Source organism: Platichthys flesus, chromosome 12, assembly GCF_949316205.1.
Source record: "Platichthys flesus chromosome 12, fPlaFle2.1, whole genome shotgun sequence".
Classification (NCBI taxonomy): domain Eukaryota; kingdom Metazoa; phylum Chordata; class Actinopteri; order Pleuronectiformes; family Pleuronectidae; genus Platichthys; species Platichthys flesus.
The window spans coordinates 9767261-9786348 of record NC_084956.1 but is presented as its reverse complement, the minus strand read 5'-3'; the positions used below and the strand labels follow the sequence as shown (position 1 = coordinate 9786348).

Below are 19088 nucleotides of genomic sequence, written 5' to 3'. Positions count from 1 at the left end.
AATTACTTTTCTGTCAGTGTTTTGTTGTCCACCATCTTCACAGCAAAATGGCAAAGATTGACCTGCTACAACACCACAGTTTAAGTAGAGGAGGCTGAATGATTGGACTGAACCATTCTGCTGTAGACGGAAGGGGGTGTTCTCAGGAGCTAACTTCAGTCTGGGCCACAGTTGTTTAAAGAAAACTGTCTTTTCTCTCCTGCAATAGTCTATGGACTGGCCTGCATAGACTATATAAACCTGCATTTAGGAGTTAAGATGTTGTTTTTTGGTCTGAGAAGAGACAGAATTTTAAATTCTGTTTTGTTGATTTATTTTTAATCTCTGGAGGATTTTTTTTTTTTCATTTCATGGGAATTTATCACTTTTGCCTTCTTAAATTATGTTTGTAAACAGTGAAACATTGTAAACAGTGTAAATACGGTGATAAAATAAATGACACCTTTGTCCTTTATACAGATATATAGACAAGATCTCCTTAAAGTATTTATACTTCATGCCTTTTAAAGTTTATTTATGTACAAACACAAACATAGCAGACAGCGGCTCAACACAGAAAATATCCAGCTAAAGTGACAACACAGTTAAATAGTCAAGTATATACATAAATAATGATAAGAAAAATACAGTAGATATACACATCATGTCAAATGATATTCAACATACAAAAGGAAAAGGGTCAAAAAAACATTTTATAACAGTTATTTTCTGCATATTTAACCACGAGAGGAAGTGACGTCACGGTGTTTTGAACACAGGCAGGAACCTGCAGCCTCCTCGTGAGACCGAGCTGCTTCACCTCTGCTTCCTCTGAGGGAACTCTGAGCTTCATGTCTCCATAACTCCTGCTCCGTGAGTTTCACCTCGTCACAACGTGTTCCTGTGTGAACAACCGAGGTGTGTTGAGCTTTCAGCGTTAGCAGTGTGCTAGCTAACACGAACCACTCAGCCAGCGCTAGTTCTCTGACAGCCCACCGCTGTTTATGCCTGAGACTGCGAAGATGAAGGGGGACACTTTGGGTTGATGGGCGATGGAAATGTGTCAAAATGCATTTGAGGTGAAGCTGGATACGCAAGCTAGATGGTAGCATACGATGCTAACTTAGCTGCGAAGATATTAATAAACTATTAGCTAAACCATTAGCTGATAACTAACATCTGAGTAGCTGTGATGCTAACGCTGAGCAACAAAAACAACGTAATGAGGTTAGAACGTTACTCTACACGTGAGACATGCAAAATAATAGTTCGTATACAATTCGTACTTATATGTACGTTGTGCATAAGTGTGTTAGTTGTGTGTGTGTGTTGTTTACACCAATCAGTTCGTTTAGCTATATCGCAAAGTAGCTTCTTCAATGTTACTCCTAGCATCACTCAGGCTAACACACCCTCAACTGTGACATAAGTTAAAATGCGGCAGCGTCAGGGAAGCTTTCACAACCAAGCTTTCGTAAGCCTGAGCAGCAGCTGAACCATATTTGGTTTGATGGAGGACAGCTGCTGTGTGTGGTTACGTGAGGTTGGCAGCCACAGTTGCTGGTTAAAACCTCCTCTGCTCTGCTCCGTCCCCAGAACTTCATCTACTGCACAGCAGCAGAACACTATGGACCTCCACAAGATCATCCACAGCGCCATGCACGAATTTATTCAGACTTACATACACGACGCAGATCTCAGGTAAACAGTTCATCGTCTTTTTTTTTATCCTGAGAAGAGAAATTAATTTCATTTAGTTTAACAGGAGCTTATAAGCTGTTGTTTGTACTCCCTACTTTGAACAAGAACTATGGAAAATGTCTGGAGTTTGTCTTTCACATATAAACAAAGTTAAGAGATTGTCTTTGTTAGATGCGTTCACAATAACAGGAAAGTGTCTCGAACAGTCAGGTGAGGGATGGCGCCTGTGTATTGCATGCAGGAGGCATGACATAAATATATATATATATATATATATATATATATATATATATAAAAAGAATAATTATACTGCAGACATGTACAAGTTTTTGTTTACAGCGCTTTGGTACAAAAGCTACTAAATCTCATTGTCTTTCCAAGTTTTCATCCAGAAACATTTATATTCTTTAGTTTTCATTTGTATTCTTTCCAGTGTGAAGTCTGTCACGTCTTAGAAACTGGAACAACTGTCCCAGACATTTGTGTTTTCACATACAGCTCCTCTGTAAAATGTCAGTATACATCCAGACTTCAGAACATGTCTAAGACCAGCTCTTTTTTCACCTTTCAATGCAGCACACTGGACGATGTACTTTTGTCCTACATCACTGCAGTCCTGGAGGATCTTGGTTCCCAGCAGAGCGTGGAGGAGAACTTTGATGTGGAGGTCTTTGTAGAGATGTTAGAGGCTTACATACCTGGCTTTGCTGATATTGACAGGTAAACCGACAGCTACACCTTTTGTATCTGCTCTGGTTGTACTTTTTTGGAGTTAAACGTGACCAAACAACAACATTACTTGTTGTCATTACAATTATTTTTTTATTTTGCAGTGTAAAAGTCTGTGAAATGATGTTCAACCTGGCTTCAAAACTAGCCACTGCTCGGACCTCAGGTACTGCATTTGTCATTATTCCTGATACACTCATTGTTGTGGCAATCTTACACTTTCCAAATGGTTTCTTAATTTTCATCATTCTGGTCTCCAACTGTATTCCTATTCAATGCTCTGCCCTCTGGCATACACTGGAATTATGCGTTTTTCTTCACATCAAGTTAAAAGCAATGTGTCAAACTTTCTTGAGCACCCCCTTTACAAAAAACTGAAACTCTTCAATCAGACCAGCAGTTGTTGAGAAAATGAGAAAACAAAGGATTATACACTCTTATATTTTAATTTTTAGCTGTTGAAGACAAGGGTGCCCCTAAATCCAGGACAGATGATATTTCATTGAAAATCACTACCCTGCCCAATGAACCTCCACCGGAGAGAGAAGCACAGTGCAGAGAAACACCAACAGAGGGCGCCACCGCCAAGGTGATCATTTCAGCACACGAGCACTTTCTTCTGCTTTTCGTGAAGCATTAAGATTTTGTATTACTATGATTTAACTTGTAGATCTTCCCTTTTACTGCTGTTGGTGTTGTTTGAATCCACTTGAAATATAAGTAATAAAAATGTGTGTATGTCCAGGTACCAGTGTCTAAATGGGAGGCCCAGGAGCAACACCTACTGGAGATGTTTCCCAAGTGTAGTCTGTCGGAGGCTCGTAGTGCCCTGTGCATTGCCATAGGAGACATGGAGGAAGCTGTGCGTCTCATCATAGAGGGCGATATCCAACTCAGCACCTCTCCTCTTAATGTGAGTCTCTTGTCACACACAGTATCATAGTGACTGTCGACCCCGTGTGCATCTAGAGTCTAATTTGAAGCTTTTCTGTCCTCTCAGGTAAATCATGGGAAAAGTACTTCTTCACTGGCGGACCATAAACTTAAAGAGAGCATCCTTGAGAAGTAAGTTAGACTGATGTTACCCTATAGAGAGAGGGTGCAGGTTCTCTTCCTTCTTCAGCGTTTGTGACTGTGATCAATCTCCTCAGGTACATGCATGTGGACAGAGAGGAGGACAAAAAAACTCACCGACCTGTCCCCCCCAAAGATGTAAGTCTCTGGTCGTACTCCATGTTTACCATGTAGCTTTATCAAATGTGTTTCATAAAAATGAAACTTGAAACTTACACGTTCTGCTGTGATTTCTGCAGGCTCCAAAGAAGCTAGTGCGGTACCACGGCAACCAGGTGGTCACAACCAAAGGTGAGAGGTTTCAGCTTGTGAAGACAAACGAGACAGAGGACATGAAGAAGACGTACGTCAACCTCAAGCCTTCACGGAAATACAGATTCCATTAATGATGAGCACATCCGCGTAATACTGACAATATTGTTTACACTGTTGTTCATTTAAGTTACGGAACATGTTTGTTAGTTGGTGTCAGTGGCTTATTTTAAAAACGTTACCATTATTTGCCTTGGTTACAACATGACATTAGTGTTCCCGTTCTATCACAGTTTATTTTGTGAGAAACTTTTAAAATCGTGTGTGAGATTTTGGTGGGGATGTTTTAACTTATATTTAGTTTCTGTAACAACCTGATCTATCTACATTTTGCCATCTCAGCAGGTCTGATGTTGCACTGACGTTCTTGTTTCTTTTTAAACATCTTTTCTATCGTTCTATCGATGTTGTATTTTAACTTAGTACAATCTAGATTCATAACTCGGATAAATCTGTTTTCCTTTTTGTAGATACATTCAAGTGATACTGTAAAATTTACGAGGTAGTTAGTTACGACTCACAGCGGTTTGTTTACGTACATATTAAATCATTGATTCCAACTTTTAAAATTCTATTTTTTACATCATAGAGGAATAGTGCTGTGAAAATGTTTGGTCGGGCTTGAGGACAATTTTTTTTGTGCTACCAAATTATTTTTAGATGAAACTTAAACAAGACATTTGTTAAGCCGGTTGCCGCAGGTTGTCATCACCTAGTACGTGGACTCCATTGGTTGAATAACACCATTCAGTTTAAAGTACTTTACTCATGATAGAACCTTTTATTGTTTACTTACAAAGACATGCCTGTACAGTACTGAATAATTGGCATGATAAGGAGTAACTGAATTATCGGAAATCTTTGCTGAACAAATCATTTTTCTCTCATGACACACCAATATAACAGTGGTGAAACCTTCGCCTCCCAGTTCACTTCCATCAGCGCGAGCAGGAGGACCAATAAAACACTTACTTCCTATTTACTTCGCACTCGCATGTGTGTGACCGTGCCCTCAGTCCATGTTCCAGGTTTGAGACACTTTATCCAGATAACTTTGATGAAGGAGGTTCTATGTTTCTGAGACAGTGGAGAAGTCAAGAGGAAGACCAAAGAGAAAACAAACCACTTAGAGAAAACAAAGGAACATGTGTGATATGCAAAAGTTCAATACTATACAAGTTAGTGTTATTATTTATCATTTACGGTTATGTTAATATTTGTTTGTAACACAGCTAATGTTTCTCTTATTTTCACACATATTACGATTTAGTTACTCTATCAAGACCGTCTGTAAATTACATTTTTGCACAAACAATTAAACAAGCACAGCACTATAAATTCTGGCATAATTAAGTGGAGGACTGGGATCAGGGGTTAGGGGCTCGATTGTAAAATTCACTCCAACAGTATTGTCTTTATTTTTGATATCAACATTTAGATTCTCCAAAGCTCATGTTATGCGTTTACCGTGAGGGGGCACTGTTGTGTGATTTCAGGGTCACATGATGTTACTGAAGTGATTTCCCGTCTTTCATCTCATGTGTGTTCTGTGAACTTGTGAAGTTCTTTTAATTATTATTGTGACAGGGATCTTATTTCTAGTTTATTAGCTATATTAGAATAGTTAGGTTGTTCAGGTTGTTTTTTCCCCTGACTTATACCAGTTGTTAATTCCCCTCTGCATCTATTCAGAGGAACTATAAGCTTTTGTTTTTGATTGGTGGTATAATATCGTTTTCCTGAGTGTTGATGTAACACAATCAAGTGTTTAAAAAGATGTGTTGTTGCTGATACTTGTCAATATCAGCAGCAATGTGGTCTTTACCTATGATATGATTGTTACTATAGATCATGGAACAGGTTTACTGGAGCTGATCGGTCACAACTGTGTTTTAACTCCTCGCTTTCAGAAACCGCTGACGCACAATTTATAGTAAATAAATACTAGCTTTTGTAGACTACCGTTCACGTTGTTTTCTTTGACTCAATCACTTGTTTCATAAGTTGCTAATTCAATAGAATCACATTTTTCCACATTTCTCAAGATGCAATCTTTATTGAAAACAGACATCTGTAGGGAGCAGATGTCTATGATTCTGTGGATCAAATTAAGTATTTTTATTTGGAGTGGTTTTAATTCAGTTACTCTACAGTCACAAATATTTAATATTTTAAATAGAACGTTTATTTTGCTTGTTTTTACTGTAAACAGTTTGCAGATATGTAAATGGGATATGGTGATAAAGTGGCCTTCAGCCTTGAAGGAGGTATGAGCTCTTCAGCTACCCTCCTAGTTTTATCTCTGTTTGATGAGTGCAAGAACTCACGGTATCTTTCAGCAGTTATTCGAAACTCAGGGTCGAACTTTGCAAACAAACTTTAATCAGAGGAACAAGGTGAACACAAACTGAATGTTCAAAACAGAAAGCCAGCAGCCATCAATCAAAAACATGCCACTAGTTCTATGAACTCTTGTCACTCTCACCTGTTAAAGCTGTTAAATTTCAGAGTGAAAACACTTTTGTAAAAAAAAAAGAAGAAAGAAATCATGATCTTGCAGCATTAAGTGACCTTTCCATGTCAAGCAAGGCACACATAGTAAACTGGGTAACATAGCAACAGAACAGTTGAAACAATAGTTGCACATAGCGTAAAATACATAGAAAGTAGCACTGTTGAATTAGTGTGCAGTGTTGATCTGCACATTACCAGCAATAAGTTAATCAGAACAAAACCATTGAAAACCTGTGTATTGCTCTTGAATTAAGTGCTCGGATGATATTGTTTTTAGTGCATCACTTACTGATTCATACAATGTCACAGGAAAATAATGATATGATGGTTTATGTTGGTTTGCCACATACAGCACGGTGTGTGAAATGATCCTTCCCTTTCATTTAATGTACATTTTCACAACAGTTTGAGATAAAGCGTGTGCAAACTGCACAGCGGCACATTTTAAGTTGCTCTCGGGACTCCTTACGGTGAAAATGCGGCTGCAGGAAAGTGAAGACGAGTTCATTTCTGAGGATCTATAGTGATTATTGGAGCACGTGCATGTTTTCCACTGGAATTCATCCTTTTATACACATTACAGTGTCATTTAATCCCAGCTCTGCTGCATTTAATGCGACACACTGAATATTTGTATTGCAGAAGTATAAGTCACGGACCAGACACGTCAAGCTGAACATGCAACTGCAAACATGAACACTAGATGGTGCTTTTATGTTGCACTGCAATGGCTGAGTACATGAGTGAGATTCCAGCAGATGGCCCTGCTAGATCAGTCAGTGAATAACATTTGAACATAAACCGAACCATTTAAGCAGTTTTACACTCATAACAGTTCAAAGCATAATTTTCAAGAAAACATCAACTGTATTTACCTGAAGTTTCCCAAAAAACAGTATGTTTTAAATTTAACATTTGCAACTAAAATTGCAGATTGTACTTCAATTTATCGTCAGTGCCTCCTGACCTATTACTGGTCTGTAGGAAAACACGTCCAGAAATTCCTCGAAACATAAAACAAGCAAGAGCATAAATAAAGCACAAGGCAAACACTCGGAGAAAATCATTTAGCAGCATCAGCCATCACATATTCCTTCAGCTTAATATATAAACCCTCTGTTTGCACTCCAACACACTATTGATCATATTCCATCACTGGTTCTTTTCTGTCTTCTTTGCAGCAGAGAGTCTTCACTGATCACTCACAGAAACCATGTTGTTATTAGCCATCAAGATGACCTGTCATCTTTACGAGTTTGTGATAAACACGGAGAACATGATACGACCATTCCACATTGACTAATCTGTTTTCTTTTTTTAACATGTGAATAGAAATGCCCTGCATTAACTGAAGTCAACCGAGTTTCGGATTTATCCATTAGTGGTCAAAATGTTGAGGTTGCTCAAAAGGTACCGATTCCAGCCAACTGTTACTGACTGGGTGAGCAAATACACCCTTAACACCCACCAGCTTGAATCATGAGTGCTGACCAAACACTGCATTACAGAAAAACTTTTTTTTTTCTTTGGCCTCTCGACTTGAGGCCAAAGGAAAAATAAAAAGAAGACCTCTTCAAGTAGGCTCCAATTCTTACGAGTTAGGGAGGAGCTTCTTCTGTAATCGTCATATTGGTGAAAACGATGGCACTTGGAGACGACTCAAGCAGAATGGTTTTCAAGATGGCGGCCTGTTGCCATGCAGTGATGCGTAGCTCCACAGTCAGGATGCGCATGACACACGCAGCAGTCTCACTTTCACACATTTCGAAAGGACTAAAGTTAACAGTCTCAAGGGTGCAGGGGGGGGGCTCTAACTGAAATCCTGGTCATATCGCCCCTTGATCATGGTTTTCAGTAAGGGTCCAACCTACGGAGACACAGAGTTCTTGGTTAGTTTCAGCCACTTTAAAGAGACAGATCACGTTGTTTTATTCATCGTCCCACTCTGGATATCTCTTTCCTTTCTACTAAAATCAGGTAAGCCATAAATATTCACAGTAATTGGGTTGCAGCGAAGGGTCAGCAAGCCCCCGGGATTTCATCCAACAGGCGACCTAGATGTGGATCTGATTCGATGTTCTAGAAACTTGCAGTGGGACTTTCATGTGCGACTTATATAATCAGTACAATGATGACAGGAGAGGGGAGATTAAGTAATTTTTACTTCATGTGGGTTTCCAAGAGCTTCTCCCAGCATCTTCTCGATGTTTCTCATGATGGCAACCTTCTGATGGGATCTCAGTGGGTACTCTATCCTCTTGGGGGTGGGGGCGCCCTGAGCAAAATAAGTCATTCAGGTGAGTGTCATGAACTAAATACAAACATAGTAAAATTTAAAGTAAACAGAGTCCAAGTGATTTACCTTGTACCAGAAGTTGACAGTGATCGTCACTCCACCGCTCAACAATGATTCAATGTGATGCCACCTGAAGAAAATGAGAAGGAAAAATGCATAAATGTTCAGGTTGTTGTGTCAAAAACAGTTGAGTGTAGCCTCCAGCAAACAAATAAAATACTAAATATAAATTCAAGCATAAAACGTTTGAATTTGTGATGCACGTCCAGTCTTTAAAGTTGCAGTAAAATGCTGTTTTCCTATTTCTCTTGGTATCCCAATCTAAAAATGTGTTTGTTGTTTATTAAGTAAACTTATTCAATTCTATGTTTAAGCAGGTAATTTCAAATTACAATAAGGGTCACCAACACATTGTGATAGGTTATCAATATCCTGCATGTTGTAATTTAAAATCATAATATTACCTGTACCTGAAAGTCAGATTTATTTACATAGCACATTAAAAACATCTGGAGTTGAGCCAAAAGAAACAACAAAATAAAGTAAAAACAGCTTCTTAACTGAGCTGTTACAGTCACACTGAAAGCAGAGAGCATGAAAACAAAACAGCTGACAGTCTGCCCAAGAAATTAAATTATCAGCTGATTTAATTCATGTTAAAGAAAATCATTTCTATACACAAGCCTCGTGGATGTATTTCTTACCAATACATGGGAATGTAGAGCACATCTCCTGGGCCTACAACAGCCTCATAGCCAACAATATTTTTAAAACTGGGAAACTGCTCTAAATCAGGGTTATCAAAATCCACCTAGAAATAAAAAAAACACACAATCGTTAAAAAAAATGAACACACAAAGTTTTGATTTGTTCTCCTTCCAAATCGCTAACATGCAATCACATAAAAATAAGTTCACATTGTGGGTGGATTGTTACTTGTCCTTGTCTTACTTGGCTCTGTCTGTCACATGGGTGGTGCACAGGATACGGATAGAGACACTCAAACTGGTCTGGGGGGAAGAGGATGCATCTCTTATGTCCTTTAATTTGTGCAAAGAAGTTCTGCTGCTCGTCGTAATGTGCCGGTGTCACATTCCCTGTGGTGAGAGGATATGAAGCGTGAAATACAACGGAACGCAAAAGCATCTACAGCTGCGGAGTTGATTTAAAACACTTGGATCAGGTCTGCTGACATTAGGTTTTACTCAATTCCTCATGCAGTGAGTGGCTCCTGTCAAATCCCTTACCCTCCATGCCGATGAGCAGCAGGTTGGATGTCAGCTGTCCCCAGTTCCTCTTGGCTTGCTGCTTGTTGATCCAGTTCCAGTTGAAACCGAGGAAGTCAACGACTATCTTCTTCCCCACTGTGTCATTCAAGGTCTGCTGCAGGTAAACTCTGGAGAAGCACAAGAAAGAACGTGTAAGGCATTTTTGTTTTTATATGTATATATCTATAAAATGGATCACAGTAAAGTGTCCCTTGATGAAAAAACATGTAAATACACATATCCGTGAATTATAGTCTGCGAAATAAACTAAAATGTTTTTTAAAAAATGCAACCCTATATCAAAATGTGAAATAAAGTGAAAATAAAAATCTCCTGGATCCGCCACTTGACCCAGAGCCACGCAAAATTAAAAATGGTTCTTCCCTAACCCGCATTGCATCCTTCTACAAAATTCCGTAGCAATCCGTCCAGTAGCTTTTGTGTAATCTTGATAACAAACCGACAGGAGTGAAAACATAATGGAAAGAAAACAGCCAGTGTGATTGTTTCATCAAGTCAAACTGCGAGTTCACATGATCATTGGATTTATTACGTGCAAAACGAACTGGACTTGTCTGAGAAACATTTTCAAGAACCTCAGGAGAGTCCAGTTGCCTTCGTGTTGCAAAACCGTGACCTGGAAGCCTGGGAGGCATTCCAGACATTTAGTAAGTGATCTGTGTCTGAGTGGCCAAGTCAGGTCACAGGAAGCGGCTCCTGCCCCGACTCTCCTGAGTAAATGCTTAGTCATTTGCAGCACTTTCCTGTGCTGCTTTACATTTCCAGAGAGAAAACCCCCTTCGCTGTCAGACACACCTGCAGCAACATTACATCCTGGTGCCCAGGTTACTGTTTGAGCTTCAAGGAGAGGAGTGTGTTTCCACTGTGCATTAACCCAGAAAGGTTTAATATGAACATCTATTCCTGTTTAACACAACAAAGCAGAACTCACAACTGAAATATCCTTTCTAACAATTAACTCTTACCTCTCCTCTCCTCCATCTTCTTCCGTTTTGTGCATTTTATCCACAAACTCTGAGAATTTCATCTCCAGCCGCCGTGAAGTGGGGGCAAAGTTCTCATAGTTGGACATTTTCTTCTCGTCGTAGTAAAGGAATTTGTGGTTTTCTGCGGTGTAAACAGAGAAGTCTCCATTTCCAATGTTCTCCTGCAGGTATGCAATGTCCCATTTGAGCGCTGGATACACAAGGTTTGTGTCAGTTAAAACCACCGGTTCCTGGAGATAGACAAAGGACATTTAAAAACAATTAATTTATTACATTATATTTATTGGCCCATATACACTTAATAGTGTTTCAAACTACTGGTGGACTGAGGAATAATCACTGAATGACGTTCAAAAGGGATTATCATTGTTTTGTGTAGTACTTTGTGTATTCTATGTTTAAACTGTATCATGATTATAGCACTGCGGTCATTGCATTGTATACTACTGTTGTAATGGTATTGCAGTATTTCTATTTGATCTCTTTTTCTTAATTAATTTCTCATTATATCACATATTATATGATTTTTCTCTTGCAATGCTGCGCTGTTGTGCAGCTGTGTCAGATTTGAATTACATCTATGGAGGATCAAGAAAGGTACATCTTATCTCATTTAATTTTACTGGGGGGGGGCTTTATTCATGAAACTGCTATTTATGGTTGAACTCTAACGTTTTAACTCTGCTTCATTAAATGGGTGCAAAGTAATTCAAACTGCACATACGTACCTTTTTTAATATCTTAACCTTCAATATTTGTCATATGACTGTGTCACAATTTCCAAAATAAATCTCCTCAATATTTATTTAAATTATATTTATGTCTCGAACAGGATCTGGAGGAACTTGACCAACAGACGTGCACGCAGCACGTCCTCCGCAGCCAACAGCGCGTGGCACGCGGATGTGCGTGAGAGGGCTACGTGACTAACAGAACGTAGAGCGGTGAGCGCGCTCCCGCTGCCCGCTGCACGCGCACCCCGCTCACTGGCCCCGGTTTCACTTTCGCAGGAGCACGCGGGGAGTGTATGCGTGCGCGTGGGTGTGTGGTAGTGTGTGTGTGTGCCGTGCCGTGTCATGCCGAAGAGTTCGGACGATGGAGGAAACACAGGTTTTAATAACTTCACTGTGTCTTCATGCAGCGACTGTGCTTCACCTTCAGGTCCCTGTTTTTCTGTTTATCTTTGAGTAGTATTAAAATCATTGTTGTGTCTTTTTAATTCACAGGTGTGGGTTATAGCATATTGATGTGACTTGTTCTTTTATATGAATGACGTTTTAACATGTTTTTATTGGTATTAACCTTATATGTATAGCACTTTGAGCTGTATTTCTTGTATAAAACGTGTTTTACAAATATAATAATAATAGTTGTATTAGTATTACTCTTAACCCACAGACTTCAACATGAACAGGGACTGTTTTTTAACAGTTAACTAACACAGTGACAGTGTATGAACCAACCTGTCCTACATACATAACATTCAATTTTCAATCTGTTTTAAAGTCTATAGGTGAACTCATTCAAGCCACTGTAGTGAATAGAACAATAATCTGCTCTTATGTTCTTTAATAATAATTAATATTTATTGTATATGATAAGATACCAAATTTATTATATGACCCCTACCTGCCCATCCCACCTTCTCTGCATATGCCAGCTCTGAGAAGCAAACTACTCAAGATGTTTAAAAGATGGTTGTGCTTCTCTTGTACGTTTCTTGAGATCTGAAGTTTGTCATTAGTTTAAAGTGCAGCAGCGTTGTTAAAATGAAAGTGGAGTCATATGTCTGTGTCAATGACTAGACAGAGCAGAAAGGATAGTTTATATTAATGCAGAATGGAATCTGCTAAATTAACATATTTTTTGTCTGGAGTGAGACACACTCGAGTGAGCTAGCAGAAAATCCAACCTGATCTCTGTGAAGATAAACAGGTTCCTCTTCTATCCTTCTGGGCTTTTAAACTGTTTCTTTACCTTTTAACGTTTTATGTGTTTAATATTTAAATTTGTTATTGTTCTGATCTGTGCTTTTATGCTTCTTTTATTTCATTGAATGACCTTTGTGTACCAGTAAAGCTGTTGCTTTATCAGTCAGAACATCAACACAGCTCCATAAAGGCTCATCTTTATTCAACCTGTTATATCCAAGCTTTGAGTTACATGGAAGATTATCCCAAAAGACATAATAATGAACACAATAAAAAAAGGGCAAACTTGCCCCAAAACAAATAATAATATTTATTTATCTTGGATGTATATAGCGCCTTTCAATAGACCCAAGGATGTGAGAGAATTAAGTAATGTTTCATTTCTGTGTTGAAAATGAGGGTGTGGTTAGGTGGGTGTTGTTTCTTTAGAATGACACACGATAACAAATGACAATTGACATCATCATACATTTCTACAGAACTGTATAATTACTCATTTCTCATTGATCACTGATGTTTCTTCATTGTATACAGCCCTGCATCTTTGGTTGATGTTAAACTGAAGTTACAACATTGCCTGCTAATTGTTTGGACAAATAGAGCACAGAGAGCTGCAGTAAAAGCTTCTCTATCAAGTACACTCCTCATTTTTCTCCTGGGAAAATGACCCATTATAAAGGCAGCTGTGTTCTTAAATATGCCAATCATTCTTTAATAATCTGCCTTTTGCACAAAGCGATACAGAGGAAAAGACTAATGGTAGAAGAATGTGTCCGTTAACAGTCTTTTACAACTGAACGTGTCAAAGACCAAAGAGATGTTGAAGTAGCATCACTTCTCTTGCTTTAACCCAAGTGGAGCCTGTGACAACTGATCAAATCCATCCACAAAAAGATAAACCAGAGACAATGTTTCTTAAGAAAACTCAGACGTTTAGTAAACCTGTGTTTGATAAGGGAAAGTGTTGTGTGTTTCTTTTGTTTGAGTCAGTCTGAACACTTGATGTGATCTGTTGGTTTGTGATCTCAGTGTGGAAAACAAAGAGAATGTTCCCGTTGAAAACTTAAATCCCCTTTCAGAGCCGACAGCTCTTCATGGACTCCAAGCTCCTCGTTTTAATTTGCTAACATCAACGTTTTACCTTTTTGAGAGCAATAAAAATACATAAAGTGTTTTACTCCTTCAGGTGATGGCTTGTTTTATTTGACCTGTGACTATGGCTGATCAGTCCAACCCTTTTTCTTCTCAAGTCTTTTGATAGAATTTTCTACTAATCTCTGATGTTGTGCCAAATGATGATTTGACAGCATTGACCTGTGAACTTGTGCTTATTGTGCTAAACATTTTGTTTATGGTTTTATTGACTAACGATTATAAACCAAACAAGGCGAATGGGGAAACAGTTTATTTTCTAACCTCACCAAGTGAGCTATAGTCTATTAAAGCTCAACAGGTAGATAACTCTGCTGGGAGAGGCTCCGGCTGCCTGACAATGAATACAACTGAATGAGGCTTGTATCCCTGGGTGAATCAAATTAACATCATGCGTTCGTTCCTCTTGTGTCAAAGCAATTTTTGCCAACCTTGGCTCAACTCAACATGTTACTCATTAGAGGGATACTATCCTCCAGACAGCAGGTTGTTGTCTCAACTTGAGAACCTGCAAATTGAAATCACAGAGTCTGCATTGCTGTCAGATTTGTCATTTCATGTTTCCCCTTAAAAGGTGAGGAGGAGGAAGGAGGATAATCCACTTTGGATCACGTCCAGTAGAAAACCTGCTGCTGACTGGTTTCTGTTCATTTCAGCTCAGTGCAGGTGTTTTACAAACACAAGGCGAAATCAAACTACCTGAAGCAATGAAACTGACTGTATTCCCCCTTTGGCTTGAATCCCAAACGAGCTTTGTAGTTTATTGTGCCTTCATTCCAATAACTACAAAAAAAAAATGTGTTTTGGGTCAGTGGTAAAGTAAAAAAAAAGGCAAATATTCACTGCTTACATCTTCTTAAAGTGAAAGATTATAATGCTTTTATTTGTAAAAGGTGGATTTACTGTGAAAAATATTTGGGTTAGGGATCGTGTCAGAGAAAAAAAACTTTTAAGGACATTCTCTAGAGCTCCAGGAAATAATTATAATAAAAGCTAAAGGAATAATCGATTAATCGAGATAAAATAGTTAGTTGCAGCCTTGATGAAGGTTTGCTTCACCTTAGGTGTTGTCACTGCTTTTACTTTCATCTTCCAAACCTCACCAAGGAAAGGTTTTCTCTTTTAACAATAACACTGAGTTTTAATATAGTTTTCAAGCTTTTAGAACATAGGATCGTTCAGTTGGTTCATTAATAGAACATGTCTGACAGCCCTCATCTGACAGGTAGAGTGTGGAGAGATGCGGTTTCTCTCTCATCAGCTTTACCTCGTTGTCGATGAGCAGCTCAGCGCGGGGGTCCGTGTGGGACAGCCGGGGAATGGCTCTGGTGGTGAACGGGTATTTGCGGAGCTGAGACTCGTCCCAGTCTCGGCTCTGGACGCCCGGGGAAGCAGCGGCGCCGCCTTCGCTCGCCGCCGGATCGGGCTCCACCATTGACGCTGCTGCCATGGCCGTCGACCAGCGCCGCTCAGCTGCCTGCGTTCTCTGGGCTGTGAACCCACGAACAGCGGCTCCTTTACCGGACTCTTCCCCGGACCAAGCCACGGAGTCAGAATCACGCAGGTTTTTCCCATTCAAGGTTTTTACGCTAGCGGAGGGAGTGTGTGTGCGCGGTCCCGCCGCCTGAAGGTGGAGGTGTTTACACACCGTGTTGACAGCAGACAAACAACGACACGAACCGGAGACAGGAGAACACCTCGACCAATCCAGGTTCAGGACATCAAACAGCGACACCTACTGCACCGGGGGACTACACTGCCCCTGCTGTGGTAATGTGACTCCACCGCTAGAGGGAACAGTTGTAGTATAGTAGAGTAAGACAGGCAGTGACACGTTTTGTAGTGTTTCTTTTAAATGTACGTTGATACGGCCACAACAGCGTACATTAGTATATTGCTCAACCCACTGACCGCAACATATAAAGAGAACGTCACGCTAGATTCATGATAAAACAAAGAATTCAACTGATAAACAAGAAAAAAAATAAGTTGTTGTGCCGACTTTAGGAAATACTTTAATTGTAACACTCGAATGAAGTTAACAAGTCATATGAACACGGCTGGTAGCTTTTATATATAGCAAACTTAATTCATTCGTGTGTTTATTTAATATGTAAATAATGTTCCTATCCAGTGTACTTTATTAAATATAGTCTAAAGTAAAAAATAAAAAAGCTCCTGTTGTAGTTGACTTTATACTTTACTTAACGTGAACAAGTGTAGTTTAGTATATTTTTTCAGAAACTTGTTGTCACATAGGCAGGGATCATTTTGGGTTGAAAATAATATATAATTTTTTTTAAATGTTCTAAAAAAAATTGTTGTCGGTCAAACTTAAAGAAATACTTCAATTATAACACTCAAGGGATTTAGGCTATTCAAAAATGAAGCTAACAAGCCGTCTGAGCACAGCTGATTACTTCGATATGAATAGACTCAATTCATTCGAGTGTTGAAGTATTGAAGTGTTAATTTAATTGGTTGACAATTTTATCATCCAGTGTACTTTATTGTACAGTTTAAAAAATCTCGTTAAATATATGTTTTCATTTGGCTGCACCATCAGAGAATGTGGACTGCATCGGCGGTAGAAAGTAAAACATTCACTTAAATTGAGAAATATTTCCATCAGCTGCCACGTTATAATGATGATACTAACATCACTACATCATATTAATACAACAACAAATATTAGCATAGCACCCAAGAGTGGCCATTCTCCATAATAAGTACTTTTACTTTTGACATTAATTAGATTGGACAACATACCCACAAAGGTCCCGGTTGGACTCAAACACACAACACTGCAGTTCATTATTTAGCTTCGGCTTGACAAAACATCCCTGGTGTTTTTGTTCCAGCGACAGATCAGAGTAATTGGCAAGGGAATACATTCGGTACATATACGTATTCTAGAGGCAGAGTAGTACTTGACGGAGGATTGCAGGTCTCTATTTCACATTAAACATATAAAACTACTAAGACCTAGATATATAATTAAAGAAATTTCATGCATAAGAAAATAAAAGACCAAGACCTTTAAGAAATAAGTTAATAAGAAATAAGAAATGTTAATTGCAGTAGAGACCACATGGAAACAGTACATGTATTTTACTATTTTATGAGGGATTGTAGTAAGTGGTGCATGCAGGGGTTGTATTCTTATCAGAAAACGTACTTACACTTAACATTTTTCCATTGTGTTACTCATACTGTTTTTTTACTCCTCCACACTTTAGATGGAAATATTTTATTTTATATTTAATGCATATTATCAAACAGCTATCTTATCTCTGTTGTGTTTGCTCTCCACTGAGCAAATACTTTTGAAACACTGAGACAATATTTAGCTGTGGCAATCATACCCTCAGCATTACCCCATTGATCTGGCTGATCATTCTTCCTGAGATAGCAGGGCACGCTGTACCTTGCACAGTGGACTCATCAGCTCATGTGTGCCCGCTCAGTCTGGTCAGTGTCCGGCTGGTATTGAACTCGCTGGAGTGCACGTTATCAATCACTTTGACCGATCAACGACTGATTGGTTCATCAGCTCTTGTTTTTCACCTCTGGACGAAAGTTTTCAATTACATTTCCTTTTTTTCTTCCTGAACCTAAAGCTATATGTTGTCTCCTGAGTCATGCTTTATCAGCAGGTTTCCACCTCAGGGACTTGTCCGGGCCCCCTGGGGAGTTCCCATGCTCCTTGTTTCCTGTATAGATCAGTGGGTTGAGCTGAGCTGATCCCTGTGATGCTCCACTCCTCCCCATTCTTTGCAGATACCAGGAGATTGACCACCCTGTTGAGCCCCGAGAAGTCTGTATCTCCATCCTGCTGATAGCGGCTCACTCATTCACCTTCTCCCCTACAGATAGACTGCTGTCAAAACAAAGACTGCTCTTTACACTGAAACTTTCCCTGATGAGTGAAACACCCATTCGTTATTCGTTACAGCTCCGTTACTGAGCGTACAGCCAATGGAATAAATCGACATATAAACGCACGGCTTACGACTGATTTCCCACAGTTTTGTCGACCACTTTAAGAGCATCTATCTGTATTGGCTTTCTCTCACATTCATGCTGACCCTCGCCCCTGTAGGTGTTGTAGGTCCAAAACCCCTAAGCCTTAAATCCTATTAGTCAAGGATTCTCTGAAGCATTATAAGTCGTTTTCCCATCTTTCAGTGATTGCGCTATCACTCAGTAGCAGAAACAAATCTGCCTCCTTTGTCTGATTCATTTCTCCACGTTAATTATATGTCAGAGTGGCATGTTGCAGGTCCAGGAATGCAACTTAAACAAAAGGTTCAATTTCACCGCCATTCAAAACTGAAAATTTGACAACACTTCTGTTTAGGAGCTACAGTAAAAGAACAACATGTAAATATTTTTGTCGGTAAAATCTCTGTTTCTGAGTTGTAATTAATTCAAAGGTTCCATGGGAGAAACCTTCTGCTAGAGCCCCACATCTTCCTCTGAGGTGTCGTCTCTCTCACCGTCACCTTGGGCTCATGTGTGCCTGCAAATAGGAGGTGGCAGGGCCGGGCCGAGAGACGGAAGTTCAGACCCCTCGGTCAGAGGTCGTGTCACCCTCTGGGTGGGTTGAGGGGGGAATTGTGAGGCCGAGTCATGATCAACATTATGTGCTGTTTCACACATCTTTATAACCATTCAGTTCAGCTGGGGGTGCATTCGGGGGAGGGACACAGCCTGAGACTAGTGAGAGAGAGAGAGAGAGCGGAACAGAGCCAATGATGCTTTTAAACCTCTGTTAACCTCAAACTGTGGCCTTCTGTTTATGTGAATTTTTTATTTTAAACTTTAGTATGTGATTATGATGTGTATTTTAAACTTTAATGTGTGATTATTTTTGTGTCTTTGAGAATTGATAAAAGTGTAATATGAATTAAATGTATGAGTATTATTATTATTACGGTAGTAGTCCATAATGTTTTGAACATACAAACTATGATTAAAGACAGTAAATAATGTTAAAGTGTCAGTGTGACAGTTGTAATCTCATGCAATGTAAACATTATAGCTTAGCCTACAGGCAGCATCAGATGTTAAGTCTCCAGGCACAACAAACAAATATTTTTGGAAGGGTGTGGTATAATCCCAG

The 19088-nt window shown here is 39.3% G+C and overlaps 2 protein-coding genes across 3 annotated transcripts; one reads left to right on the top strand and one right to left on the bottom strand.

Annotated features, from left to right (window-relative positions):
* Positions 1-762: 762 nt before the first annotated feature.
* cuedc2 (CUE domain containing 2) lies at positions 763-5756 on the top strand. Of its 2 annotated transcripts, none has more exons than XM_062401589.1 (9): positions 763-852; positions 1576-1680; positions 2257-2400; positions 2514-2575; positions 2865-2998; positions 3155-3322; positions 3410-3474; positions 3561-3621; positions 3723-5756. In XM_062401589.1, exons 2-9 carry the CDS (start codon positions 1607-1609, stop codon positions 3867-3869), a joined length of 855 nt encoding a protein of 284 aa, XP_062257573.1. In that variant the 5' UTR covers positions 763-852; positions 1576-1606; the 3' UTR covers positions 3870-5756. The 2 variants fall into 2 exon arrangements, with proteins under 2 accessions (XP_062257573.1, XP_062257572.1); XM_062401588.1 differs by having other exon boundaries at positions 763-897.
* A 398-nt stretch (positions 5757-6154) lies between these two features.
* hif1an (hypoxia inducible factor 1 subunit alpha inhibitor) lies at positions 6155-15619 on the bottom strand. The gene is made up of 8 exons (XM_062401120.1): positions 15231-15619; positions 10860-11110; positions 9853-10001; positions 9557-9702; positions 9310-9416; positions 8672-8735; positions 8474-8584; positions 6155-8176 (listed from the first exon to the last, which is right to left on the bottom strand). The coding sequence occupies exons 1-8, from the start codon at positions 15411-15413 to the stop codon at positions 8120-8122; spliced, it is 1068 nt and encodes a 355-aa protein (XP_062257104.1). The 5' UTR covers positions 15414-15619; the 3' UTR covers positions 6155-8119.
* Between the last annotated feature and the right edge of the window lie 3469 nt (positions 15620-19088).

What these genes read in the sequence shown, in the direction of transcription:
- cuedc2 (XM_062401589.1), top strand. Translation starts at nt 1,607, where the DNA reads ATGGACCTCCACAAGATCATCCACAGCGCCATGCACGAATTTATTCAG. An exon ending in TCAGCACCTCTCCTCTTAAT is followed by an intron (nt 3,323 to 3,409) that starts GTGAGTCTCTTG and finishes CTGTCCTCTCAG; the next exon opens with GTAAATCATGGGAAAAGTAC. An exon ending in AAAGAGAGCATCCTTGAGAA is followed by an intron (nt 3,475 to 3,560) that starts GTAAGTTAGACT and finishes CAATCTCCTCAG; the next exon opens with GTACATGCATGTGGACAGAG.
- hif1an (XM_062401120.1), bottom strand. Translation starts at nt 15,413, where the DNA reads ATGGCAGCAGCGTCAATGGTGGAGCCCGATCCGGCGGCGAGCGAAGGC. An exon ending in CTCTACATTCCCATGTATTG is followed by an intron (nt 8,736 to 9,309) that starts GTAAGAAATACA and finishes CATTTTCTTCAG; the next exon opens with GTGGCATCACATTGAATCAT. An exon ending in CTGTCAACTTCTGGTACAAG is followed by an intron (nt 8,585 to 8,671) that starts GTAAATCACTTG and finishes TATTTTGCTCAG; the next exon opens with GGCGCCCCCACCCCCAAGAG.